General features: G+C 39.4%; 1 protein-coding gene across 2 annotated transcripts in view; it reads right to left on the bottom strand.

The window, feature by feature from the left end:
• The window catches only part of LOC5576325 (cyclic AMP response element-binding protein A), a 334,313-nt gene that overhangs the window by 18,203 nt on the left and 290,230 nt on the right, over positions 1-25,880 (bottom strand). Inside the window, exon 1 of one of the 2 annotated variants that reach the window (XM_021855222.1) lies at positions 9,299-10,432. The exons of the other annotated variant lie outside the window; for it this stretch is intronic. Within the exon in view, the coding sequence (XP_021710914.1) occupies positions 9,299-9,521 (223 nt within the window). The 5' untranslated portion in view covers positions 9,522-10,432. Of the gene's footprint in view, positions 1-9,298; positions 10,433-25,880 lie in introns of those variants that run through there. 2 annotated transcript variants of the gene reach the window in all.

Here is a 25,880-nt window from a genome sequence, read left to right as displayed (position 1 = left end):
TTCCATCAGACTGGAGCCTCTCAAATTGATATCCGAGCTGCCCCAGATGATGTGATGAGCATTGGCATCACTGCCCACAATCAGCGGAAGGCCTTTTGTTACGCAGTGTACGACAACTCGTTTGAAGTCATCCGTTGGGGATGGTTCATCATGTGGTAAATATACCGAACAATAGACGTATTTCCTGTTGAGGTCACCAACAGAAACATCGATTGTGACAGCACATACATCTCTGGTAGTTAACTCAGAAATGAGTGTAGCAACGATTGCTTTATTAACGACTACGCATGCGCGGGGCATGGAGCGCGAGTTTGCCATTTCAAGCTTGCTAAAAGTAGCAAAAACTGGGTCCACAAGGTTACCTAGATAGTAGTTCCCTCTACGAAAGTAGGGTTCTTGAACTAGCGCCACTTGGGCTGCACCATTTTGCATGAGTCTGCAAAGATTGATCGTTGCTGTTCTTTTATGCTGAAGATTGATCTGAGCTAACCTAACCGTAGCCACTACCCAAACTAGGCAGGATTAAGCTTTTTGCAATCTCAGCACGAAAAAGACCAGCAACGAAAAAACCAGATCGGTATCTATTTAAAGTCGCCAAAGGCGAAAGAGCACAGAATACACTGTGTAAAACGCATAATGCGAATCCATATAGGTGATAATTTAAATTAAATGTCAACCTATTCATAATCCCACCCTTATTAAGCCTCAAGATAGAGACTGAAGAAGGGCAGCCGATTATCTCGGAGAAACACAAGGTCACCTGCACCATTGCTCCGGGTAGCACAGGAAGGACTCAATACTGTGGAGGGCGCCCTGGTACCCCACAGGCTCCGTTTGCGGTTAGGTTTTATTTAGACCCCCCTAACCATTCATTCTTAGGCACGGTACGCATCACACCATAAATTAGGGGTCACCTGTGAGGTGGACTTTTACCACCGGAACAGGCAATCCGTAGTGTTAATTCTTAGCCAGTTGAAACAACCGCTACCGACACTACGCGGCTACAAAATAGCGTCCAATATCGCCCGTTCATATTACATGAGATAACTTTTTCTTCCATATTCAGTCAGCTCTTGTACACCACATTGCCACCCACTGCAAAAGTTCAACTGTTTTTTACCAATTTAATTGAATTTAAACATGTAACAAGAAAATAGTAAATCCTGATAATACACAAAAAACAGTTTCATCGATTTTGGATTAGTTGAGACACTACGGTGGGTGGGAAGAAGGTGGCAGCCTCTTAGGATTGAAACAACACAAACAATTTTCCGATTATCATTTCGTTTTCTCGTCCTCCATCTTATATTCCTTCATCTTCGTTTTTTGACATTACGTTACTACTGTAATCATGGACAGAGCCTGTTTATCAGCTTTGGGCTCCAAAAGCACTTCCACAGCCATTAACTGAGAGCTTTATTTGATAAAGTTTGCATATGTATTTTTCCGATTCGTATATCGTGGGACAAATATGGGTGCAAGTCATTAGGCCGAGTGTCATAACATTTGATCATTTACTACAGTGGTCCTCAGCTTAACCGATTACACGGGCCATCTCAACGCTTTCAAAATGAGTCGCGGGCCGTAAGATTTATATGGATTAATTTTAACAGCTTTCAATGGGATTACAAAAAATCACTACTTCTATGAAAACGGATAATATTTTCTGGGAACTTTATTATCAAAGCGGAGGGGTTTGGAAGCAAATATATAAGAGATAGCGAAATAATGCCAAGTTTTTAATAAATTATGTTAGCTAATATAAAAGAATTCATGACGAAAAAAACTCACTTTGAAATACTTTTGAAAAGCTAGGAACAGAGGTTTATTAGTACACTTAACTTAAATTCGATCAACATGTCACTTACAGTATTGGACAATGCATTTTTCGATTAATAATACAAAATGGTCTACTTTAGAGGTTTTATCAAAATTTTTATGGATCGATTCATATTAAATTTTAATATATCTTAATTTTTTGACAAATTCCAAAATTTACAGAAAATAAAAAAATGACGAAACAGATTGCTAGTATTTCCAGCAAAGTTGAAAACTCAGAAGAGATTAACAATTATGCCTAAGATACTTGTGTAGGTCTCTTATATTTTGAGATAAATCATTTAAATTTTTTTCGTAAAATTCACTTCAATCGGATCGTTATTTTTTTTATTTCTTTGTATTCAATTTTTAAATACTTTAAAATATTTGTTGACACTTAAGTAATGTCCGATATACTGTGTAAATTGGGCTATAAATAGCTGAGATTTATTCAACAAAAGTTAACCATTTTGTATGGAAGATCGAAAAAGTTGCATTTGTATTGTCCAATACTATACATTTCCTTGCGTTTGGGCTCCTCAGTCATTCAAAAAGTAATCCATATTCAAATATTTCGAATAACATAATTTTCATAGATTTACAGAAGTAGAAGATATTTTTGAAATCAAAATTTAAAAATAGTTCTTTGTAAAATAAATTAGCATTTTGTGGACATCTCTGCAAGACCAAGATCCTGGTTCAATTTTGTATACTGGAATATTTTCAGCGAAGAGTTTTGAAGATTTAAAGACTTTTTGCAGGCTCTTAGCCTTCGTTTTAAGATTCTAAAAAAATCTGGTTCTCAGGAACTTTGCACTTTTGAATGAGTCAAAGTCAATTTTATATTAATCCGTATGCCACAGTGATGGATGAACGTAGAAAGGTTTTACGTGATTTCAATCACTGAGTTTCCAAGAACAAAGATGCAAGAGCAAAGTATTACACACCAGTATGAATAAAAATTATAACATGCGGGCCGCATCACATTAATATTCAAAATCTGTTCGCGGGCCGCACAAAACCTTCTCGAGGGCCGCATGCGGCCCGCGGACCGCAGTTGGTGGCCAATGATTTACTACTATTTCAAATGGCTAAAACATTCATCAGTGATTATTCCTTCTTTTAATCAAAGGCTGTTCTTTCTAGTTTTATTTCACAGCTGTTATTGTGGGCTTCTAGGTATGTAAACTATCCCATTCTAACAACTAACAATCCATTCGACCTGAAAATTCATCCGGCGGCTTCTAGGTGATGCAAATTATTCAGACCTATCCCTGTTAGTTACTCATTCGTTCTTATGATTCATCAGAATTATCGGCCATTTTCGGCCAAATGACCCTTTCGGCCTAACGGTATTCAGCCTAACGGGACAGAACCTCCACAGCCATTAACTAAGAGCTTTATTTGACAAAGTTTGCAAATGTATTTATTGCAATTTTTAATTGCAATAGGCTGTTTTTCATCACGCCAATCTGTCATGAAACGGCCTACTTTCCTACACTAAAGTATGCAGTGCGGGAAAACTCATTATGCATCTGAAATCAGTGCTGTAATGATTCATTACGCAAAGCTTTCTCATTACGCAACTGTTCTGAGTTGCGTAATGAATCATGACACAACCATTTTTCAAAAATTGCAAAATAATGGTGAATGCATTCCGATATAATTTCTGATGCCCTCAAGTAGTCTTTAACGAAATTGCAAAAAATGTTGTACGCAACTCGTTGCAGAACTCGATTTTCTGCAACTTTTTCCGTAAACTACTATCTCCGATTCGTATAACGTGGGAAAAATACTATGGTACTCTTTGCCTAGGAAAGCCAAGAAAATTTCCACTACGATACTGACCTGGGAATCAAACCCGAACACCTTTAGTATGACCTCGCTTTGTAACCGCGGACGTTATCACTTTACAACTTTATCTAAGGCTAGGACTTTCGACACACTTACTTACGAGTTCGGTACTTTTTCAATCATGGCTCAAAATATAAATTACAAAAATACCTATAACCTTACCAATTTAATTGAAATCTTACTGATAACGGTATTCAAAAGAACTCCACCGTACAGAGCAAACTCTCAGTATTCCTTGATTAAAACTGACTTTTCCTTATATTGAAATGAAAACATGAAACTGAATGAATTAGCCATTGTCATTCTCAAATAAAAAGACGAAATTGTAGCAACTTTTTCAATCTACAAAACCTGAACTCCACTTTTCACTCCTGCACATTTCTCGCATAAGTTTTCAAAAGGACCTAACAATGAGAGATTGACTTCTCTCTCTTTTTTTTCGATTTTAACAGTGCTATTGTTTTTCACTAGCTAGCGTTTCATACAAAAAACGCAACAGGAAATGTTAATATGGCTCAGTTTACTATTGAAGTGAATGTAAACAAAGAGAGTATTTCAATGGTGAGTCTTTTTCATAAGTTGCGCGAGATTTCATGAAAGTATACCTGTTAAGTTTGTTCCGAAACCGTGTGCGGGTATGGATTAATGTCATACTGAGTGATTTAGAATGAATATCGGCATTTTGTGAAGCTTTTACCGAGAGCAACACAAAAGAGCCCATACCCAAAAATTTTGGTAAGTGCTCAACAAGCGTGGTGTTTGTCTAAAGTCGATCGATGCAATATTAATTTCAAATTTGGAAGAGTGAACCAAAAACACCGTCTATTATCGAAAGAACGGAAGATATGTGATTGAAGCAATATTTTTCCATATATCAAAAGGAGATCATGTGTTTGTGAAAAAACTAATTTATGTTGAAATATTAACAGGTTCTGAAGAAATGATCATTCTAATAGCATGGCTTACAAGAGTTGAGAAACAGCAAATTATAAAAATGTATTTCCATTTAGCTTTTTTAAATTTCATTGTTCTATGAATATAATAAACAGCCTATTTTTAAAAGAAGACAAATTTTATGATTCAAACAATAGAAGGTTGGATACCAAAAAATATTGCTGCACACTCAAACGAAAGGACATCAAAAATTGCGTTCAGAATCATCGGAATAACTGTAGCATTCGATTTCTCTTTCTGTTAATAACTTGAGCAGATCAATGTTACCAATTGCCGCCCTAATATCAATTGGAAACAAAAAATATTTAAAAATATATATATGACTCCATAGAACAGCCTATGTATAAAGAAAGGAAATTGAAATCAAAATTAAAATTTTAAATTCACTATACGTCTAGTTATGGTTATAATATATTTAGAATGAACATTCAACGTTTGAAAGAAAATTTGTGCTAAATATATCAAAATCTTTATTTAATGCTTTGATACTAATTATTGTACTAATTAATACTAATTTTGACCAGCACCGCTTTCGGCCGATTCTCCACTACGGCAGAAAATTCCACTGCCGTTCTCATCCACAACAATCATCACTAAACTGAAGTTTCGATCAAGGCTGCCATATAAATAGATTTATCTGTATTACACAGATATTTCTACTCTGCCACAGATTCAATTGTATGGAACATAGATTTTCTTTCAACATTTTTTTATATGTACATAGATTTGTTTGTATGGGACAAAGATTTTCTATCCTAACAAATACAGATTTTCTATAAAATCATCTGGCAACTCTGGTCTCGATCACAAGACAAGCCTGCAAGCTGCTGTCAATTGTTACACTCAAATTAAAAAGTGCCCATATACAACATGCACGCTAAACTAAACCCCAGTAATATTTTTATTGCAATTCAATAAACCAGCTCTAACGAACACAGCTGCGTCCACTGTTGCGGTACTTATTGAAGTTCCCCGGTGGCTTACTGCTGACCTGAAAAATGTGATTAACCGAAAATTTAGCAACATTTCTGCAATATTTGCCAAATTTGTCAGTTTTTTGCCGCAATCGGGGATTTTTTCGTTCTACTGACTTTTCGGATAGGGTAAACATTACCGAAAACACACAGTTTAAAAACCGAGTAAAATATTATCAAAGTCGGCAATTACAAAAAGCTGTTCATTAGTGTGGGACAAAATTTAGATTCCCACTCCAGTCCACTTTTTGGATTGCATTTAGGTCGCATAACAACTGAGCAAAATTTCAGCTCGATCGGTGAAACTATATTTTAGCACCAGCCGTTCAAAGTTTATATGGGATTTACAATGGGAAAACTTACTTGTGCAATGAAAAATCGCCAGAAGTAACCCATTGACCTCTATAAAAATTCTGAATACAAACCTCGATAGGCATAGCCGAAGACCGCGAAACAATCCGATGCTTAAACACTTAAACACTAAACTTAAACCGGCATGCCGCATTACCAAAGAAAAACAAAGAAAATCATGCCACAGAATTCAATCGGACTGTAAATTTTGTAGATGTATTTATATGGCTTATGATGACTTCCAACCCGGTGATCTTGCTTAGGAATAGATTAAATACTGCTAGAGGAAAAGCATAAGCATAAGCATAAGCATAGATGACCGTACAATTCGTAGTTGCTACTCCGTGATTGACCAGAACAATCGAAGTTGCACAGGGAATTAATGAATGGGGCTTGGGATTAGCTTACCATTCTTCAATGTGCACAAATCGAGAGCTCAAATTTAAAAGTCAATAACGGCGCCGGCCACGTCCTTACGGTCATCGGGGAAGGGAAGGAATGTTAGTGTGACTACCGTTGTTACTAGAGACCGAGATCACCTCTGCATCTCCACGGTTGTCATGGAGAGGACATTGGGTTAGTGGGATAAGGTAAAGATCTGGGAGTCACCAATGTTTGATGATGCGAGCCATGATATAATCACGCCTAACCAGATTCGCGAAATAATTCGATAATCGCATTAAACGCCGAACAAGTGTTCGTCACTCGCCCACGCAAGAGCAAGCGACGCGATCAATAGATCAAACACTACTAGCGATCCGCGGCGCTTTTTCATTTCTCTGAGCGAACGACGCGCGACAAGTTTGATCCTGCCCCCATCGCCCGCCCCCGCAGGAGCAAGCGTCAAGGTCGAAGGATCAAACACTACTTACGAACCGATCACTTTTTCACCGCTTCACTACCGACGCGCGACATGTTTGATCCTGCCCTCATCACCCGCCCCAGCAGGAGCAAGTGTCAAGGTCGAAGGATCAAACACTACTCTATTCAAAAGATGTTTTTATTAATGACGAAAACTGAAAATTACATGTATACATCCTAAATTATATGAAACAGGAATAATGCCGACACTTGTAGTGACGAAATATACATAGTTTGAAAATTACATATGAGTATTACTGTGCATTTTGTCTCGATATGGTACAAGTTTTAAAAAATACGTCAACATTCACAATGTCGAACAATTCAAAAGATAATTTTTAATAACGTATAAAAGAGACAAATATATGTATATTGAAATTGTATAAGAAAAAAAAAACATAATGCCGACACTTATAGTGACGAACCATACAAAGTTTGTTTTAAAATTACTCAAAAGTTACGCTTTCAAGAAAATATGTGTTATCACAAGAATGAAACGAACTCACCAGTTGGTAATCCATCCTCGACTGAACACAAAACTGATACTGACAGCAAAACTTCTTGGCGTCCCGAAAACAAACCGTCTTGCTTGTGCCTTCCAAATACCTACACAGCAAGACGCTCCAAAACAGAAAAAAAAATCTTAGGAGCCGAAAACACGCGCGAAACCGTGAGCCAAATCTATCGCTAGATTAAATACTGCTAGAGGAAAAGACTATGAATTGGTTGCAGAAGCTTCCAAGTTAATCGAAAACAACTGAAAAACGATGTACTTTATCTTCCTACATAAATACACGTGTTACCTTTGGTTTGATGTGCTTAGGTAGCCATGACTTTTGTGAGTTGAACATGTATGAATATTCAATAAATATGGATTTATCTCATATCGTCTATTAGTACAATTGATTTTAAACGAGATAGGAAAATATTATCTTCTCCTAATTTTGCTCACAGGTACTTGAAAGACTGCAAAATTATTTGGTGGAAAGATATATATTTTTTGAGGTGCTCATAGTTGAGATACAAGGCAAACAAACTAGCTAATATTAAGATGATAAGCTCAAATAACATGAAAACCATAATAAATACAACTTTGGTATGTTCAGCAAAGTTGTAGGAAATTATAAGTATAAAAACTTTGTAGAACATAGTAGGCCAATAAAACTAAAAAATAAAACACTTAAGAGCAAAAAACGATTATTTATTAAAAATACTTAATTATCTCGGCTCTTAAGCAAAACGGAAAAAAGTTTTTCGGCAAAGTTGTTTCTATGACTATTTGCTACAACTTTGCTGAACATACCAACTTACGATTCGTTAAAATAAAAAAGTTGGCCCATACGTCACTCTTGCGATCACCGAAAAAAAAATGTGATCCATACATTTTGTAGTACTGAAAATTCTGAACATATTCTCAGAAGAAACTATGGCTCTAAAATCAATAAATCTTGATGAAAACTCTTGTCCGCCTAAATTAGCTTCCTGGACCAGCGTGCAATGTCAATTCCGCCAAAGATCAAAAGACAAAAGATCGAAAGGACAAAAGGTCGAAACGACAAAAGGTCGAAGAAAAAAATGAAGTGATAAAAGGTCGAAAGTATTTTTTCAAAGAAGGAAAAATTTCCCACCAAGCAAATCATTTTCCACCATTTGTCTTTTCGACGTTTTATATTCCAACCTTTTGTCCATAAACTGTTTCTATCTACGAAAAAACAATCACCGGCCTACATCGGAGTATAGCTGTACCTTTACTGTAAACAAATTTCATTCTTCAAATATTCGCAAAGAATTGTAAGTTACATTTCAATTGGTTTAGAGTTAAAAGCATGAATTTCACGTGACTTTGACATTCGAATATTGCTAATATCACGCTCCTAGTGGAAAAAGTCATCGAAAAATGTTTTTCCCGCTGACCTTTTCCGAATTACTATCGGTTTCCAATATTTGATCATGCGATATTTTGCATGCAAGGGTGCTATAAGCATTTTAATTTTCCAAAATTTTGACATTTAACAGCACTGGTTAAAAGTACAACAAAATTCTACTATTTTCAAGCTCTTCAGCAGGGTTTTAGGTGATTTGTTCGTCCAATAGAAAAAAAATAACATAATTCGTAAAAGATTGGCTTGTTTCATTGACTCTTATACAGTTTGTATGAAATGAAAATATTGCTGAAAAAACTTCAAAATCAATTTTCGCAAAACTAGGTTTTTATCACTCACACTCCTTTGCATCAAACCCCCTCATTTGAAAGATTCAATCACACGCAGGTAACAAGCGAGAGTGTAAACATTTCTAAGCCTATCCAATCTACCCTAAAAGTAGGAACAGTGACTTCTTCACGTAGCAACAAAAGCGAAAACAATTGACATATTTTTTGCGCTTTCTTCCCAGCAATTTGCCTAGTCTTCTGCCAATGCTTGTGTCCCCATCGTTTGATCGGCGTACATATTTCAGCTGCCCAAGAGCCGGGGACACCTTCTTACACAAGTCATCTTCATTCAATGGAAAACATTCCTGCTGCGAACTATTCTCTGCAGAGTCCAGCGCGTGAACAAGAAATTCAATCTTTCGCACTCTTCCGTCCAATGTTCGCCATCCGTTGGTTAGCCAGGTCGGTGATGTTGCAACGATATCACTTGCACTTTGCGCTTCTTCATGTCTTTCGAGGTTCACCCTGCCGCCGGGCATCACGAATCTCGAATTCATTCATTCAGTCTCTCCAATCACACCGTCATTATCATCATCAGGTGGATGGATAGGCTTTCCCATCGGCAGTCGGTTGCCTTAGATGATCGTTTAAGCGTTTCACAACCGTTTGTATCGCGCACTGGAAAGCGAGCTGATCGCATTTGGTGTCTGATATATCACGGCTATCGTGACGTAATCTTCACGGAGAAGCTCCGAGGAAGCAATGATCTCTATCAAAAACGATCTAAGCAGGCATGATTAAGCTTTCTAGTATTCGGAATGTGAATATGAAAAAACTTAATCATGCCAGTGTAGATCGTAAAGAGCGAATCGCTTTCCCACGCACACAAAGTTTATTCTGAAAATTTGAGTTTTTTTCGATTATCATCAAATTAACTCACAGAATTTAAACAAACACATCAAACTTAAATAAACTTTACCCAACGGATTGAACTTAGAGCAATTTGAGTGTATGAGGGATTTATACGAATTTGCTAGAGATCACTGCTTCCTCTGAGCTTCTCAGTGAAGATTACTTCACGTTCCGAATTTCGGAATCATTTCCATAGCTCAGAATGCTCGCATGGTGACTCACAAAAACCATTAACTTAAGTATGACTGGCATACACTGATTGATTGCATAATGTCCTTGGTGAACCAGAAGCCCTTTACTACATTTATTGACACATTTGTTGCCAGCGCAACGAATCGCAACACACGTGCACCGCAGTGAACAAACAAATCAGGCCACCTATCCTGTCTCTCTCTTTCTCGACTTTGGTTTCACTCATTGAGTTGACAGCTGCTGTAATCGTAAACCAAACATTTACTCCCAGCACAGCCTCCTTCGATCCCATACCCGCGTTTTTCCCGCCAAACTGCAGCCATCATCGCGCATAAAAAGTAATAATTACCGCAAATGACCAACATTTATAGGCTACCATGAACGGGCCGCCAGAATTGGATGATTAATCAATAAACATACAGTGAATATTATGTGAGATTTTTATGGCCAATGAGCAGCAAATAGGCAATTGCTAATGATTTGAAAAATGCCAACTATTTCTGGTCCGTTTTGCCGCCAGGGTAACAAGTGGCAACGGTGTGACATTCCAGCTGACATGCCACCGGCCAAGAAAGCCTCCGGAAACCCATCACCGTTGGCGGCGTCTGTTATGGTGGAATGCAGGGGTTTTCAGGGATTTAAGCTCGCGGAGCACCCGCAAGAGCTCATGCCAAACATTATGACCGATTGAATGAGTTGCTTGCTTTTCTCATAGTAATTCCTATAAAACCTTTAAAGGGCTTGTGCAATTTAAGTTTTCATCCAAATGAGCTCAATTTTTTGGAGGACACTCGGAATTTGATTTAGAATTGAACTAAAGAAAATGAAAGATATTAGGACATTGGCACAACTACTCCTTTCAAGAATGGCACAGAGTACTTGCCGACACTTCGTGGAGCACTAACTGTTTCGAGGAGCACGATCTTGAACCCCCTGTATTGGAGAAATGCTGTGATGACAGCCTGAAATTATCTACATCTAATTAATAACCATAATAAATCCGCACTCCCCGTTGCAGCCGTTGGCCGCCCGATTCGTTAACCATCCCGATTCAATGAATGAATCGATGGCCTATCGAATGCAACTCGTCTCGTCATTCGCTGCACAAGGAGGAAGAAAGAAAACGAGTAACGCTTAATTGAATAATTATAATAAAAATTTCAACCAGCTATGGAGCGATACGGCTTGACGTGCCTCCCCCCGGGTTAACAACGGTAGTAAAAATGGTCGTAGAAGAGTAGAGAAAAAAATGACATAAAAAAGTAATTCGCGAGGTGCATTCGAATGCAGCCCGAAACGGCAGGGGTTCGAAGTGTGCGCCTATTACGATTTTGCCGAGCAAATCACCGCATATCTATAGTGGATGATCGATGCGATGCAACAGGCCAGCATTTGCGCGAAAGTGATCCGACTGGAATCCGAGGGGCAGATCAGCTCCGGTTGTAATCTGCACTGTTGTAATCGCAATCAATCTTCGAGCGGAGAAAATAAAAACGATCGATGATTCAATAGATCTGAATTACGGTTATCAAAGTTCGATTGGAGAGCAGAATTAAATTCAGTAAGATTTGAGTTGAATAAAGTATTGATTATTCATCCCAAAATGTTTGTCAATAGTTAATATATAAGTTGACCTAATTTTTAGGTTGAAAAGAATATCATAAAACGAGCTCACCACTGCAATCACATGAGAACTCTTGACATGTTTGAAAGGAAATTTTATCAACAATGATTCAGATAGGACGTTTCGTATTCTAGTCGGCATTACGTCCCTAGTGGCCCACCATGCAAATCATTTTCGACCTTTTGCCCATAAACCTAGTGGGACAGAGCCTGCTTCTCAGTATCCTTTGCCAAAGTTGCCAACTTTGCATTCGATAACATGAGATCGGTTAGGCTAGATGAATGTCTGTTTATGGATAACAAGGTAATTTTGTTTACGAAAAGTTGCTGGACTGATCGGAAGGCGAACCTTGATGTTTGTTACGTCAAGTTGTCTCTCGAAGGATTATGAATACTCACGCAAGCTCACACAATGATATTTTACCAAGTTTGATTCCAAGAAATAACTGGTTACGCTTGTAGGTCTTGTAGCCTCCACTCAATGGAGTTCAATGGTAGTGCCCTGGGAGGGAGGCACAGATACTACACACGAAATATGACTCAACACTTTTCCAAACTGCAAGATAACTCCCGCTCACCAACGACAATCAAGGCAGGCTTGGGAAGAATCGCTACTTTTCTTTTATTGTGTAACTTTGATCTTTCAGGACAAACTTGGAAAAAGGGCCATAAATTCTTCCGAAGTTCCTCCAGCAATTCCTCTGGATTTGATCCAGCAATTCCTCGGTAGTTCCTTTGGAGCTCCACTGAGAATTCCTTCCGATTTATTCCGTAGTTTCTCCAGAAGTTCCTTAAGAAATTACCTTAGAATTCCTACAGAAACCCCTCCGGAGTTCTTCTGGGAATCGCTCCGGAGTTCCGCTAGCATTTTTTTTTTCAGATATCCTCCAGTGATTCTTTCAGAGTTCCTCCAGAAAGCCCCGCGGAGCTCATCCGGTATTTCCTTTAGATTTTCTTCGTGGATCCTCCAGTAATTCCTCGAGTTCTTCCAGGAATTGCTTTGCAGCTCCACCAGGAATTCTTCCAGGGTTCCTTCAGGAGTTTTTCTGATAATTCTTTCAGACTTCCTCCGGGAAATATTCCAAAGCTCGTCCGGGAAATCCTCCAGAGTTGATCTGGGAATTCCTCCAGCAATTCCCTCAAAATTTCTTAAGAATTCCCTTCGCAATTCCTCTATGCATTGCTTCGGAGCTTCTGGAATATTAACGGAAAATAAATCTCTAGGTATTGAAGGAAGATTTTTTGTAATAATCTCTACGATTTTTTGGAGGTAAACACCTGGAGGAATCCTGAGTGGAATTGTCGATGAAATTGGAGATGGAATTAGAGATATACCACAGATAAATTCCGAAAGATACTGGAGAAAATTACAATAGAAATTACAGTTTAAATCTCTGAATGAAACTCTATCATAAATCTGGGAGGAATTGCTAGAGCTAGGATCAGAGGAACTCAAAGAAAATTTTGGAGAAATCTCTGTACAAATTCTTGAAGAAATACCAGTAGAAATTATCGGAGAAATTCCTGAAACAAACTTCAAAGAAGTCACTAGATCCATCTCTTCCAGAATACACGAAGGAATTTCTGACTGAAACTGTGATGTAATTCTTGCAAGACTTCTGAAGAAATCATGAGAAGAAAAAACGGAGCAATCTCTTTCTTTTTAAGCAATACTTTAAGGCATTCATAAAAGAATTTTAGGAAGACACTTTGGAAGTATGGACCAATGCACGAGTTCACTAATTTGATGTTTAAGCGGTACCGAATTCACGCGTTGCCATATCCACGTAAATATCACGGCACCGCTCCAACGTCAATTAGTGAACTTGTGCATCGGTCCATTGCTGGAAACATTTCTGGAGAAACCCTGAAATAATGCCTAGATGAATATTTTGAAGAAGTTTTCTAGCTTTTCATGGAGGAATTTCTGATGTGAATTCTGGAGAATCCTAGGAAGAATTAATGGAAATATTTCTATAAAAACACACGTTTTTTTCCGGTTCGAATTTTCCTCCCTGAAACAGCCACCGTCTCTGGTTCCTACTCATTTTTTTGTTTTTTTTTGTTTTTTCACTCCTACCTGTTTTTTTAAAACAATTTTAATTCCTTTGGAAAGCTTGGTAGTCCTCCACTTCCTAGGTGAAGCTGCAAAAGTTAAGAGTGATTTAACCCTCTAATACCCAAATTTTTATTTTCGATTTAAGTATTATTTTTCGTTATCTAAAATCGTTCTAAACACGTTTTGGGCATTTATTTATTTTTATTCACAAATTTTTTAATTTTGGTTTTTGATTTTTATAATTTATATTTTTGAACATCCCTAGCTTTTTTCATTTTTTCTTGAAGCCTTTTCTAGTTGTTGATTTTTGGCAATAATAAAAATTTAAATTGTTACGGTATTTTTAAAAATATTAAATTTTTAATTTTTTTCGGAGCGTATTTTATTTTCCGTGTAACTAACGGAAAAACAGGTTTGAAATGATTTTAATATCACCAGGCTCTTCGTTTGTGATAGGTTAATCGTAGAAAAATATAAAAGGTACGTTTTTTTTATATTACACGTTAAATGAAGCCCAGGCATTTGTAGGTTATATAAGAATGCAATTTTTCAAACAATTTCTAAAAATACAAAAAAGTTTCAAAAGTCATAAAAACTTTTCTTATATGCGTGTTATGAGTCAAGGTATAAGCCAAAAATAAAATCATTTTGATTTCCGAGTTACGAAAAAATACACAAAATTCCAAAGTGTACCCCGTCTAAAGACGGGGTTGGGTATTAGAGGGTTAAGAAGGTAGGTGATCATCATGTTATTTCTTCAGGGAATCCATTAGGAATTTCGTCCAAGGATTCCACCACGAATTTCTACGGGAATATATCCGAAGATTCTTCCACGAAGTCCTCCTACAGAAAAATCCAGGAGCTCTTCCATGCATTCTATCAAAATACCTCCGATGAATCTGATAGGATTTCCACCAGGAATTCCTTTTTGGATGTCCTCCTTACGGGAGTTTCTTTTTAGGAATTCCTCCGGGAATTTCTTCCATCATATTTGTATCAATCTAATTCGTCCAGAAATTCCTCCGGGGATATTTTCCAGAAAGTCCTTTTAGGATTTCCACTAAAAATTTCTCCATAGATTTCCTTCAGGAATCCCTCCAGGGATTTGCTCCAAAAATTCTTCAAGGGATTTTCTCCAGGAATTTTTTCGGGGATTTCCTCTAGCAATCCCTCCAAGGATTTTGTCTAGAGATTTCTTCCAGAAATTCCTCCGGGAATTTTCTCTAGGAATTCCTTTAGAGATTTTTTTTCCATTGACTGCTTCCCGGATTTTATTCAGGAATTCCTCCTTGGATTTTCTCCAGGAATTCATTTAGGGATTTTCTTAGAGAATTTAGCCGGAGATTCAGGAATTTATCTGGAAATTTGCACCAGAATTTTTTAAGATTTTTACAGAATTTTTACAGATTTTTACAGAAATTCCTCTGGGGATTTCCTTCAGAAAATCCTTAGAGGATTCTCAATAGCAATTCCTGCGAGGATTTTGCCCAGAAATTCCTCTGCAAATTTTGTCCAGAAATTCTTTAGGGCTTTCCTACAGGAATTACTCCGGGGATTTCTTTTAGAAGCACCTCCGGAGATTTACTGCAGAAACTCCTCCGGGAAATTTCGTTCAGGTATTCCTCCAGAAATTGCTTCGGTAATTTCCTACACAATTTTTTCCGGGGATTTCCTTCAGAAATTCCTCCTGGATTTTTTACGAAAATTTCTCCAGGGATTTCCTTTATAGTTTCTCCGGAATTCCCTTTAGACTGGTTCCTGGTTCCTTGAGGATCAGCTCCGTAGTTTCTCCAGGAATTGCACCAGAATTCCTCTATAAATTCCTCCGGAGTTCCTTCAGGAATTCTTTCAGATTTTTTGCTGGGAATTTCTTCGGAGCTCCACCGAAAATTCCTTCGGACTTCCTCGATGCATTCTCCATGAATTCTTTAAAAGTTACTCCAGGAATACCTCGGATTTCCTTCAGAAACTCTTCATAGCTCCTTCAGGAATCCTTTTAAAGATCCTTCAGAATTTCCTCCATAATTCCTTCGGGATTTCCTCCATAGTTCCTTATTAACAATTCATTCAACTACACTCGGAAGGAGAATCAGCACACATCAGATGCATCAGCTTTGACAATTTTCAAAGTTAAGAACAGCGTCAGCGTTTCTAGAACATGCGTGCATTTGACGCAACGCATCTTTGTGTCTGGTGTCCGGAGAAGATGGAGGCTATCATTGAAGCGCTATTCCCGCGGCACGAACCAACGAGCTGGCCGTTTACACTGTACGGAGCTCAGGATGACGAAGAAGTAGAAGCCCAGGGAACGAACGATGATCTGATCGCGTTGGCGAAAGCCTTAAAAACCAGGACGGTTCCGGGACCAGACGGTATCCCCAACGTAGCTCTGAAAGCAGATATCCAAGAAAATCATCCCGGATATGTGCTGCAAAACTGTATCGAGGAGGGAAACTTCCCCGACATTTGGAAGCGACAAAAGCTGGTGCTGCTATCGAGACCAGGCAAGCCTCCTGGAGATCTTTCAGCATATAGACCGATATGTCTGCTGGACACAGTTGGCAAAATACTGGAGGCTTACGAAATACACGGAGGGAGAAAACGGCTTGAGCGACATGCAGTTCTGCTTTCGGGAAGGTAGATCCACCGTTGATGCCATCCAAAATGTCGTGGAAGCTATGGAGACGGCGCGGAAGCAAAAGAGGAGAGACAACAAGTACTGCGGAGTGGTCACTAGGACACCCCTTATTTTTTGAAAATGTGAAATGTTATTAGTTCGTCATTGATTTTGCCATATCATTTACATCTGATACCTTCAGGGCCGTTGGGGGACCACTTAGCATGAGCATGAGCATGAGCATGATTGACCGCCCGCAGTTGCTACTCAGGATCAGTAGCATCCTCAATGTGTAAGTACTGGTGCTCTCATTATTATAACAAACAATACCGGCGCCGGCTGCGTCCGAATGCAGGTCAATTTGGGAATGGGAGGGAACTGTTGACGTGTTACTTGCTTTATGGAAGCCGAGGAGTCCTCTGCACTTCCGCAAGAAAACACTTGAAGTTTGGATATGGGAAAGGATTGGTTTTGGTAAACGATAAAGATATAATTTTAAATGAATACGAGAACATATACACGGATGATCGATACCGATGGTGCGGTTACTATGCGAACCGGACATGATCCGAATTCCGTCACTCGCCCACAAAGGAGCATGCAACAGATTCAACGGATCAAACACTCGGCCGTTGGGGGACCACTTAACGTTTTTAACTGATTTTTTTCTTATCAAAATGACCAAATTCTAACTTTTAACATTTTCGAAAAATAAGGGACGGCCTAGTGAGCACTCTGGATGTAAACAATGCCTTCAACAGTACCAGTTAGGCTACGATCACCGATTCGCTGCATAGATTGGAGGTCCCCGAGTATCTTTGAAAGATTTTGAAGAGCTACTTCCAGAATCATACACTGATCTACGAAACAGACGCTGGAAAAATATGCCCAACAATTACGGCGGGCGTCCCACAGAGTTCTATTCTTGGTCCGACCCTCTGGAACATCATGTATGATGGAGTGTTGAAGCTGAGCTTCCCCCGAGGTGAGAAGATCGTCGGCTTCGCGGATGACGTGGTGCTCGTAATCATCGGCGAACCACTAGAGGAGGTAGAGAAACTTGATACTGAGGCAGTAGACGCCGTGGATGCGAGGGAAGAAGCTTGTGTTAGCCCATCACAAAACCGAGGTAGTAATGATAAGCAACCGAAAGGCAGTGCAGCATGCGACGATCTCGATTAGACAGTGTACCATCGACTCAAAGCGGGAAGTCAGACACCTGGGAATGATGATCGATGATCGGCTCATCATCAACAGCCATGTCGATTATGCATGTGAGAGGGCCGTGAAGGTGATATCAGCTCTATTCCGGATCATGCCCAACAACTCAGCGATCAGCAGCAGCAAGAAGTGACTACTGACGAGCGCACAGTGGCGCATGGCCGGACAAAACCTCAAAAATTCATGTTCTCAAAATCACTCGTCAATATTTTTCATAGATTTCTATACTATTGAGCGACAATTTCTCAAAATTTGAGATTGATCTGTTCTGTTTTTGATTTTTGGCAGCATCGTAAGTATGGGAAAGTCAACAAAATTGGACTGCTTGAAATTCATCAACTATGACTCACCTAGCAAACTTCAAACAGCTGTATCTCAACGGAATAATAACCGATTTAGGCTCAATAGGTTCCATTTGAAAGCGTAGTCATAAACCTTAGTTTTGGCTATAATTATATAAATTTTAAAATATCAAGTTGTTATTTGTAGCAAAAAGAGTTTCAAACAATCTTTCTCCAAAATTTTGTTCAATTTTCAAAACATCGTACGTTTTATGTGAATTGTTGCGGGAAAATGAGTCACTCACTATGAAGTAGCAAATCATCCATACTTTCAAACGTGCAATAGTTTTTCTTGCCTCTTTTTGCCCCTAGAGATGAAAATTCCATATTCATTTTTCATTATAATTTATCAATTTCATCATTCAAATCTTTATAATTTGTCATAATTCGTTTGAAACTTTAGTGGATTTACTAAAAGGAAGTTGAATTTGTACCTCTAGTTCATGTTTATGCACAAATTTCTGCATTACAATAAAAAAAATTGTAGTAATAGCTTTTTTATACGATTGGATGAAAAAACTTAATTTGGACCAATTTCACTAGAAAATCGAATTTTCAATTTGACTGTTATTTCCAACGGGATGATATCAGGTATCCAAGATAATTAATAGATTACCATTATCAAGCAATATGAGACGTATTTGAGGTTTTGTCCGACCTTTGTATGAAGGACCGCCACTGTGGAGCGTATCTACATCAATACTAAGATACGCTGGCCACGTGTGGATGACAGCACTGCAGACGAAGAGAAGCCGCTCCAGGTTGAACAGTACGTTCAGACTGATGGCCATGCGTGTGTCGAGTGCGTATCGTACGATATCATCGGAGGCAGTCTATGTGATTGCAGGATTGAACCCTATAAGCCTTCAACTCGAAGATGACAGCGAATGCTACAGGAACCGAGGGGAATTCGAAAGAGAGCAAGAGATAAATCATGAGGAAATGGTAACAGCAGTGGGATAGCGCTGAGAACGGTAGATGGACCCACCGACTAATTCCGTGCCTGTCGATGTGGGTTAACAGAAAACACGGAGAAGTGAATTTCCTCTTGACGCAGTTTCTGTCTGGTCATGACTGCTTCAAGATATACCTGAATAGGTTTGGACATGGAAGGTCGCCGTTATGCGCCGGGTTCGGCAATGTTGAATGAAACCCCTGAGTACGTGGTCTTCGAATGTCCGCGCTTCGAGCATGAGCGAGCCGAGATGAGATCCATCATCGGCAATGACGTTATTGTGCACAATATTGTCCAACGAATGTGTGCTGATGAAGAAAAATGAAACGCGGTAAACAGGACAATTGTCCAGCTGATGTCTCTGTTACAACGAACATGGCGAGAGGAGCAGCTGCACTTAGCGCAGCGGACAGCACATGGGTCCGAGTCGTTAGGGCAGTCGGAATCGTCGGACCGACCTCGGCACTTGACTAACCAGTCTGTTGAAGCGATCATATGAAAAAGATCAATGGGTGTGACTGAAGTAGGAAAGATTCTCCGTAGGGGACTAGACCGAGTAGAGCGAGCTTAGCGTAGTATCGGCAATAAGTCGTCGAGGCGCCTGCAAACCGGAAGTCAACCGGAATTGCAGGACCGACCCCAGCATTTATCCGATCAACATCTCGTCCTTCCGCCGAGAACTAGCCGTGTAGATCGCGAAACAGCATCGGCAAATAATCATCGGGGCGCCTGTGAACCGGAATTTTCTCTCCGCTTGAATCGCAAGACCGACCTCGGCATCTGCCCGGAAAGCATCGACTCGGGAGATCTTCCACCGTCGGGGTCTTCGTCAGAGTAGGATAGATCCACCGTCGGGGACTATTCTGAGTAGTCCGTAGCGAGTCACCGGCTAAAGTCGTCGAGGCACCATTGAACCGGAAGCCATCCTCCAACCGGAATTGCTAGATCGACCTCAGTACTTCACAGGTCAGCAGCAGTGAATTGGGAACAAACGCGTTAACGATTTCGGGAGATATTCCTACGTCGGGAGTAGGCTAGCTCCACCGTCAGGGAGTAGCATCGATCGTGACACCAGTTTTGGGTTGACAGGGCACAAGTGAACCGGAAGCTACCGGAATCGCTGTACCGACCTCGGCATCCAACTGTACCAACCTGGAGAGCTTGAGAATTAGTGGATTCGCAGCAGGCGCAAAAATTGCGCAGGGTCCTGGCGAGATGTTCTTGAGTAACCTTTCATATGCGTATATCTCCAAATCCTATATATCACAGGTGTTCAATCTAACATAAGCTTGAATTTCAACGATGTAGTTTCGCAGATCACTAATTATCTTTATAAATCTGAGAGGTCGTGAATATTAAGAGATATAATTTAGCCCACCACTAGGGAAATAGATCCCTTCACTATGTTTTCTCATTTCACCAAAATCTTCAATGTTCAGAGTTGACAAAATATATCATAAATATATGCTGAACGTATGCTGTCTTATCCAAAATGCATACAAATTCCATATATCTAATATTACGTGAATGGAATTACATAACTGTAACAAATTCCGAACTTGTTACAGAACAGTGTATGTACATCAAATGTGAGCCTAATTATCCATGTGCAATAAACACTTGACAGAAATGTCAGATTAAAGATGTATATAAATAATGTTGTAAATCACAGTCAAGTCTCCCTAATTCGATGTTCCGTATCACGACACTCTCTCTAACTCGATGGAATGTGCGGTCCCTTCAGTCTAGCATAACACAGCGTAACAAAAATGACATTTTTGCGTGTCTCAAGGATCAAAATATGTGTCTCCAGTAGTTTTGGGGTTGCTAAATCTGATGCAATTTTCAGAAATGTTCCAACACGTCACAATTTTTAGCTACAGGTCGCCAAAGTTGTATAAAAAATTGCATTTATTGATGTTTACATGAAATTTAAAGTATATTTTATCAAAAAAAATTGTGATCTAATCCACTAAACATGCAATTTTGCACTTAAACTTTCATTTTGGAATAAATTAGGTTAAACCGATTTTTTCGACATGTTTGCTGTTTCCATACAGCATTTTTCGTTTCTCTTATATGGGAATATACAATTTTTTTCATAACCATCAAAAAATAACTTTTCCGCATCGAAAGTATCATGAACGTTGCCGATAAGTATTGTTATACACATAAAGTTTGAATTCTGTGGCAAATTAAGCAAATAAATTGCCTTACAAGCTGACAAACTTGCATGCAAGTTGGCTAAAATAGTCATTTTTTGCATTTTCGACAGGCAATATCTCAAAAACTAGACGTGCTCTGATATTTTTGAAAACGGCAATGGATTCAGCAACCCTTAATTGAGTGAATAGCGGTATTTTGGTGCTTGCTTAACTCGATACGATCTGTTTCAGTTTCCCATACATTTGCACCTATTATGAAAATCTTCAAATATTTTCCAAATATCAATGAATTCTAAAAATGATGATATATTTCGATTTCACATAGGGTAGGTGTACCAGTTATGGCCATAGTGGTTCCCTATTTCGCCATACGGGATAATTTGAATGTATCAACATTTTGAAAAGTTTTTTTGTGTTTTAGCAGTAAGATAGAGGATATATCTTGATGTTGAAACATTAAAAAAGATTAAAAATGTGAAAGCTATCCGAATTTCGCATATGGCCAAATAGGGAACCACTATGTCCATAACTGGTACACTTTCCCTATATTATAAAATGCACCTAAACAAAAAATATTTTTCATTTCAATGTTCTTTTTTACAATTGTGAGAATTTAAAATGGTGAGCTCGTTCCATGGTTTTGTTTAACAAAAACAAGAAAATTCATATTCTCTACTACTAATAAAACATCTACACACCAACAACTTTACTATACATAAACATCTATTTGAATTTACTTGGCTAAGTCGATTCTTTGTTTCTGCAGAAAACCCATTTGTCTTCGAATGAATCATTATATCATACTTTATGATTTATGATCCAAACCAAGAAAAAAATTTGCCACTACTGACAATATGTTCTAATCCGCCGATACAGATTGAGCTTTAAAGTCACACGATTCAATAATAATTTACCACAGCCTTGCAACTCCGAAAGACCGAAACAACGTACTTTCGCTTTTAGATACCGAGACCCCTCGGCCGTTATATCCATAATTCACCTGAGACTTGACGCAAAACCGAAACTTTCCTTCGCCGCAATAAATCTCGGCGATATTCAATCAGAGCCTCTGTCCACAAGTGACGGCTTGGCTCGTTGGTTTTGTTGAAAGCCATGCCGCCGCTGCCGTGGGTCCTCGCCGAGACACAATAACATAACGAGAGGGTCCCCGTGCGGTCACCGCCATCGTGGACCAGTCATCGTGTCGTCGGTGACAAATTTATGTTGAATATTTATTAGTGCACAGACTGACTGACACGGACTGAGCTGGCGGCTAAACTGAACTGAGCTCGGAGAAAAGTGCGCGGCTTATTATGGAACGCGAACATACTTCTCATTGTTGGCTGATTACTGGAAGCTCCGGAGTTTGGGGTAGTTACTCGGTGGCGACAGCTCCGGGAGATTATATGGTAAATCGACTGATTTATCCATTTTGTACGATGGATTCCGCCTGAAGAAATTTTTGCGCGCCTACAACATTGTTGGGATGCGGATTTTCAGCTACGTAACTTGGATGCAGGGTATTAAGTGAAGGGTGATTTAAAAGGATAAAGCCAAAAGAGATAGATTAAGATTTTCTACCGTATTGTAGTTTCAACTATTATTCAACTTTTAATGCTATCATACGATTAGCTCCCTGATTTCCAAACCACAAATAGCGGACAGTAGATTTACCACCAGTCATGGTCAGTCCATTATTCTGCAGTCGTATTAGCATACCTAATGGACCATTATAAAAAGTCATCGTTCCCGGCAGCCGTCCAGTCTATGTGCCAGCCACAAAACCTAATTTCACACTCATAAACCACCACGGTATAATATTCTCTCCTTCCGAAGCAAAGTAAACAATCTTTCCCAATGTGAAGACAAAACCCAACGAACCGGCTCAAGTTCAACGATCTTTCGCCCCATCTCATTTCACGTGGATTATGTAATTTCACAAATAACTCATTTTTATCACCTTCTTCCCCATTCTTCGCAGCGATCGAGACTTCTGCTTCTGCTACTTTGCCGATCCTAAACCTATCGATTTTGCTGTTCAATCAATCGACGTCGTTTATGTTTGATCATGGAAGCCCCTTGCTCTCCCGTCGATCCCGAGGCTTGTCTTAAAATTGATAATTTGAGCCTTTATGTTCAAGATTATACGCAGCATCATCGTCATCATTTTAAGCACCCATGATGGAATACCTCCACGAGTCTAATCCCAATTAACGATCTCCAATGTTGTGTATTGACCTTGATAGCCAATACCAGAACGGATGCTGTAGCGCCAGCATAACGGTATCTTTTTTAAATCCGAATTTTGCAAATCTCTTTCGCGCCAAAAAACCTACATCCAAATCGCTACCGAAATAACTTCTGCCATTCATTGTCGAGAACCAAGCCAAAAAATGAGTAAAAATCTAATCGCGATAAAACGCCAAAACTTTGCTCCATTCAACTCGTGCCGCGATCATTCGACTGTGCGATCACTCTATCCGTTTTGTACAGCAATGAAATTACCCCAGCACTAAAATTAATTTCTACTTCCGGGCTTGAATGCCCGGAAAAAAGTGCTCTACTCCTCCCACACTCGAGCAACCTCCACCTTCCGATCACCATTCCTCTTCGCCGCCTCTCCACGACATTTTCACGTGGCTCACGAACAGGGCCGTATTTGTAGGAGGGCACCCCCAGACCCTCATGTATTATGGGGGTCCACAAGTTTTACTTCACGACAATTTGGTGGCTTCGTAGCCGTGCGGTTAGTGTCACCGAGGCATTTAGCCGCATCGTGCCAAGGAGCGTGGGTTCGATTCCCGCCTCAGGCCGAAAACTTTTCGAGAGGAATGTTTTCTGACTGTGCCACTGGGCGTTGCATGCTAGTCCGTTGTCTAGTGTGGTGCTTCCTTCAAAGGGCAAATAACCCACTGGAAGCATTAACGTGTAGTGTCTTTTTTTTTTAATAAATACTTATTAGTAACAAAACCCGAAATCGATAATACCACACAAACTTGTTTGAATTAGATCAACAGATGTGATAAATTCAAAGTGATTTAATGAATGCATAGGCATAATGCATTACGACCATGCCACTTTCACTTTATGTAACTTATTGGTACTATACCAGGGAGGAAGCTTCAGAATCATTTTCAAAATTTTGTTTTGAATCCTCTGCAGAGCCATTTTTCTGGTATTAAATACCACAGCTAGGCCATATTCTTCTTCTTCTTTCTGGCGTTACGTCTCCACTGGGACAGAGCCTGCTTCTCAGCTTAGTGTTCTTATGAGCACTTCCACAGTTATTAACTGAGAGCTTACTATGCCAATGACCATTTTTGCATGTGTATATCGTGTGGCAGGGTACGAAGATACTCTATGCCGTGGGAAGTCGAGAAAATTTCCAACCCGAAAAGATCCTCGACCGGTGGGATTCGAACCCACGACCCTCAGCTTGGTCTTGCTGAATAGCTGCGCGTTTACCGCTACGGCTATCTGGGCCCCTATTGGCCATATTGAAACAGCAAATAAAATGTCTGGCCTGAAAATATGTTTTATACATTTGTTAAATTTGGCTTGAATGCCCTCAATGTGATTTTTGAAAGTTAATTTTTTATCTAGCATGAGCCTAGGGTACTGAACTTCATCTGACGAATGGATACGAGTAACTGACACTGAAGAAGGCTACAAGTGGCTTTAAAAAACCTAAAAGGCCTTCATTAGATTTAAGCCCCGGGCCCCCTCATATGTAAATCCAGCCCTGCCCACGAGCATGAGAAATTATCGACTGGACCGCAAACTATGAATGACTAGCCGTAGTATCGTCGCCACCACTACCACACGATCGTATTCTTTCACATTTGCTCATTCGTGCCTCACTCATCCATCAAAAACACAAAATATCTGGGTGATAGATTAAAACACCCCATTGGGCGATGAACCCGTTGCGAATTGGAGAGCGAGAGGCCGCCGTACTCAAATCTATTCAAGTAAAAGTGCTGACGAATTGCTCCCCATCTATCCGTTTAGTGAGTGCAACTAGGACGGGCCCCCTCACACGATCAGCACTCAAGTTCTTCGGTTCGGACCAACTCGGTACAGAAATCGCATTTAAATCCCATATTTGTGGAACAAGGGCTTCCGGAAATATAGGTCTGCTGCCGCCACTGCGCTTTGTGGAAACGATGTGAGCTGTTTTAAAATGTGGTGAAATGATGTGCGCAGTTTTTGGCTTCTTGCTTGGCGTCATTCATTGTTTTTTACGATTTCTTTGACCCGATTCCCAGTGCGGAAGACAAGCAGTGGCAGAAGTCGAGTAAACGTCTCAGAATCAGAGGACCTATGTATTTGAAGGAACATTGAGCTGTCGGTTCAAGTATCTGCATAGTAATTATTGGACGTTGATCATAAGAAATATTCAGGCTTACAATAATATTTGAATTGCTATGAATCACGCATAACTTATGATTTCACCCTAACTGTGTGTAACTCGCTGTTTTAAGCAAATGAATGGATCAAGACAAAACAAAAAATCACTACTGGGAGATAGAAGAGGATCTTCTCTGCATGGTTACATTGTTAAATAAAGTATAAAGTCATTCATTTGCTCAGTGACAACTAGCTACACACAATGGCTTTTAGGGTGAGATCATAAATTAAGCGATAAATCAAAGATCGACAAAACGTTCTGTAGAAACAGTTCTACAGCTGATCTTCTAGTATATTCATATAGACCAATGACCACCCAAGTAAGTTTTGTCAGTATCAGACTCCTCCACGAAAAATAAGAAAAGCTGACTATTGTGCACCAACTTCCAAAACCAAAACGATGGAACACAATTTATCAAAA

Source organism: Aedes aegypti, chromosome 3 (genome assembly GCF_002204515.2).
Source record: "Aedes aegypti strain LVP_AGWG chromosome 3, AaegL5.0 Primary Assembly, whole genome shotgun sequence".
Classification (NCBI taxonomy): Eukaryota; Metazoa; Arthropoda; class Insecta; order Diptera; family Culicidae; genus Aedes; species Aedes aegypti.
This window is presented reverse-complemented; position numbering and strand designations above follow the sequence as displayed.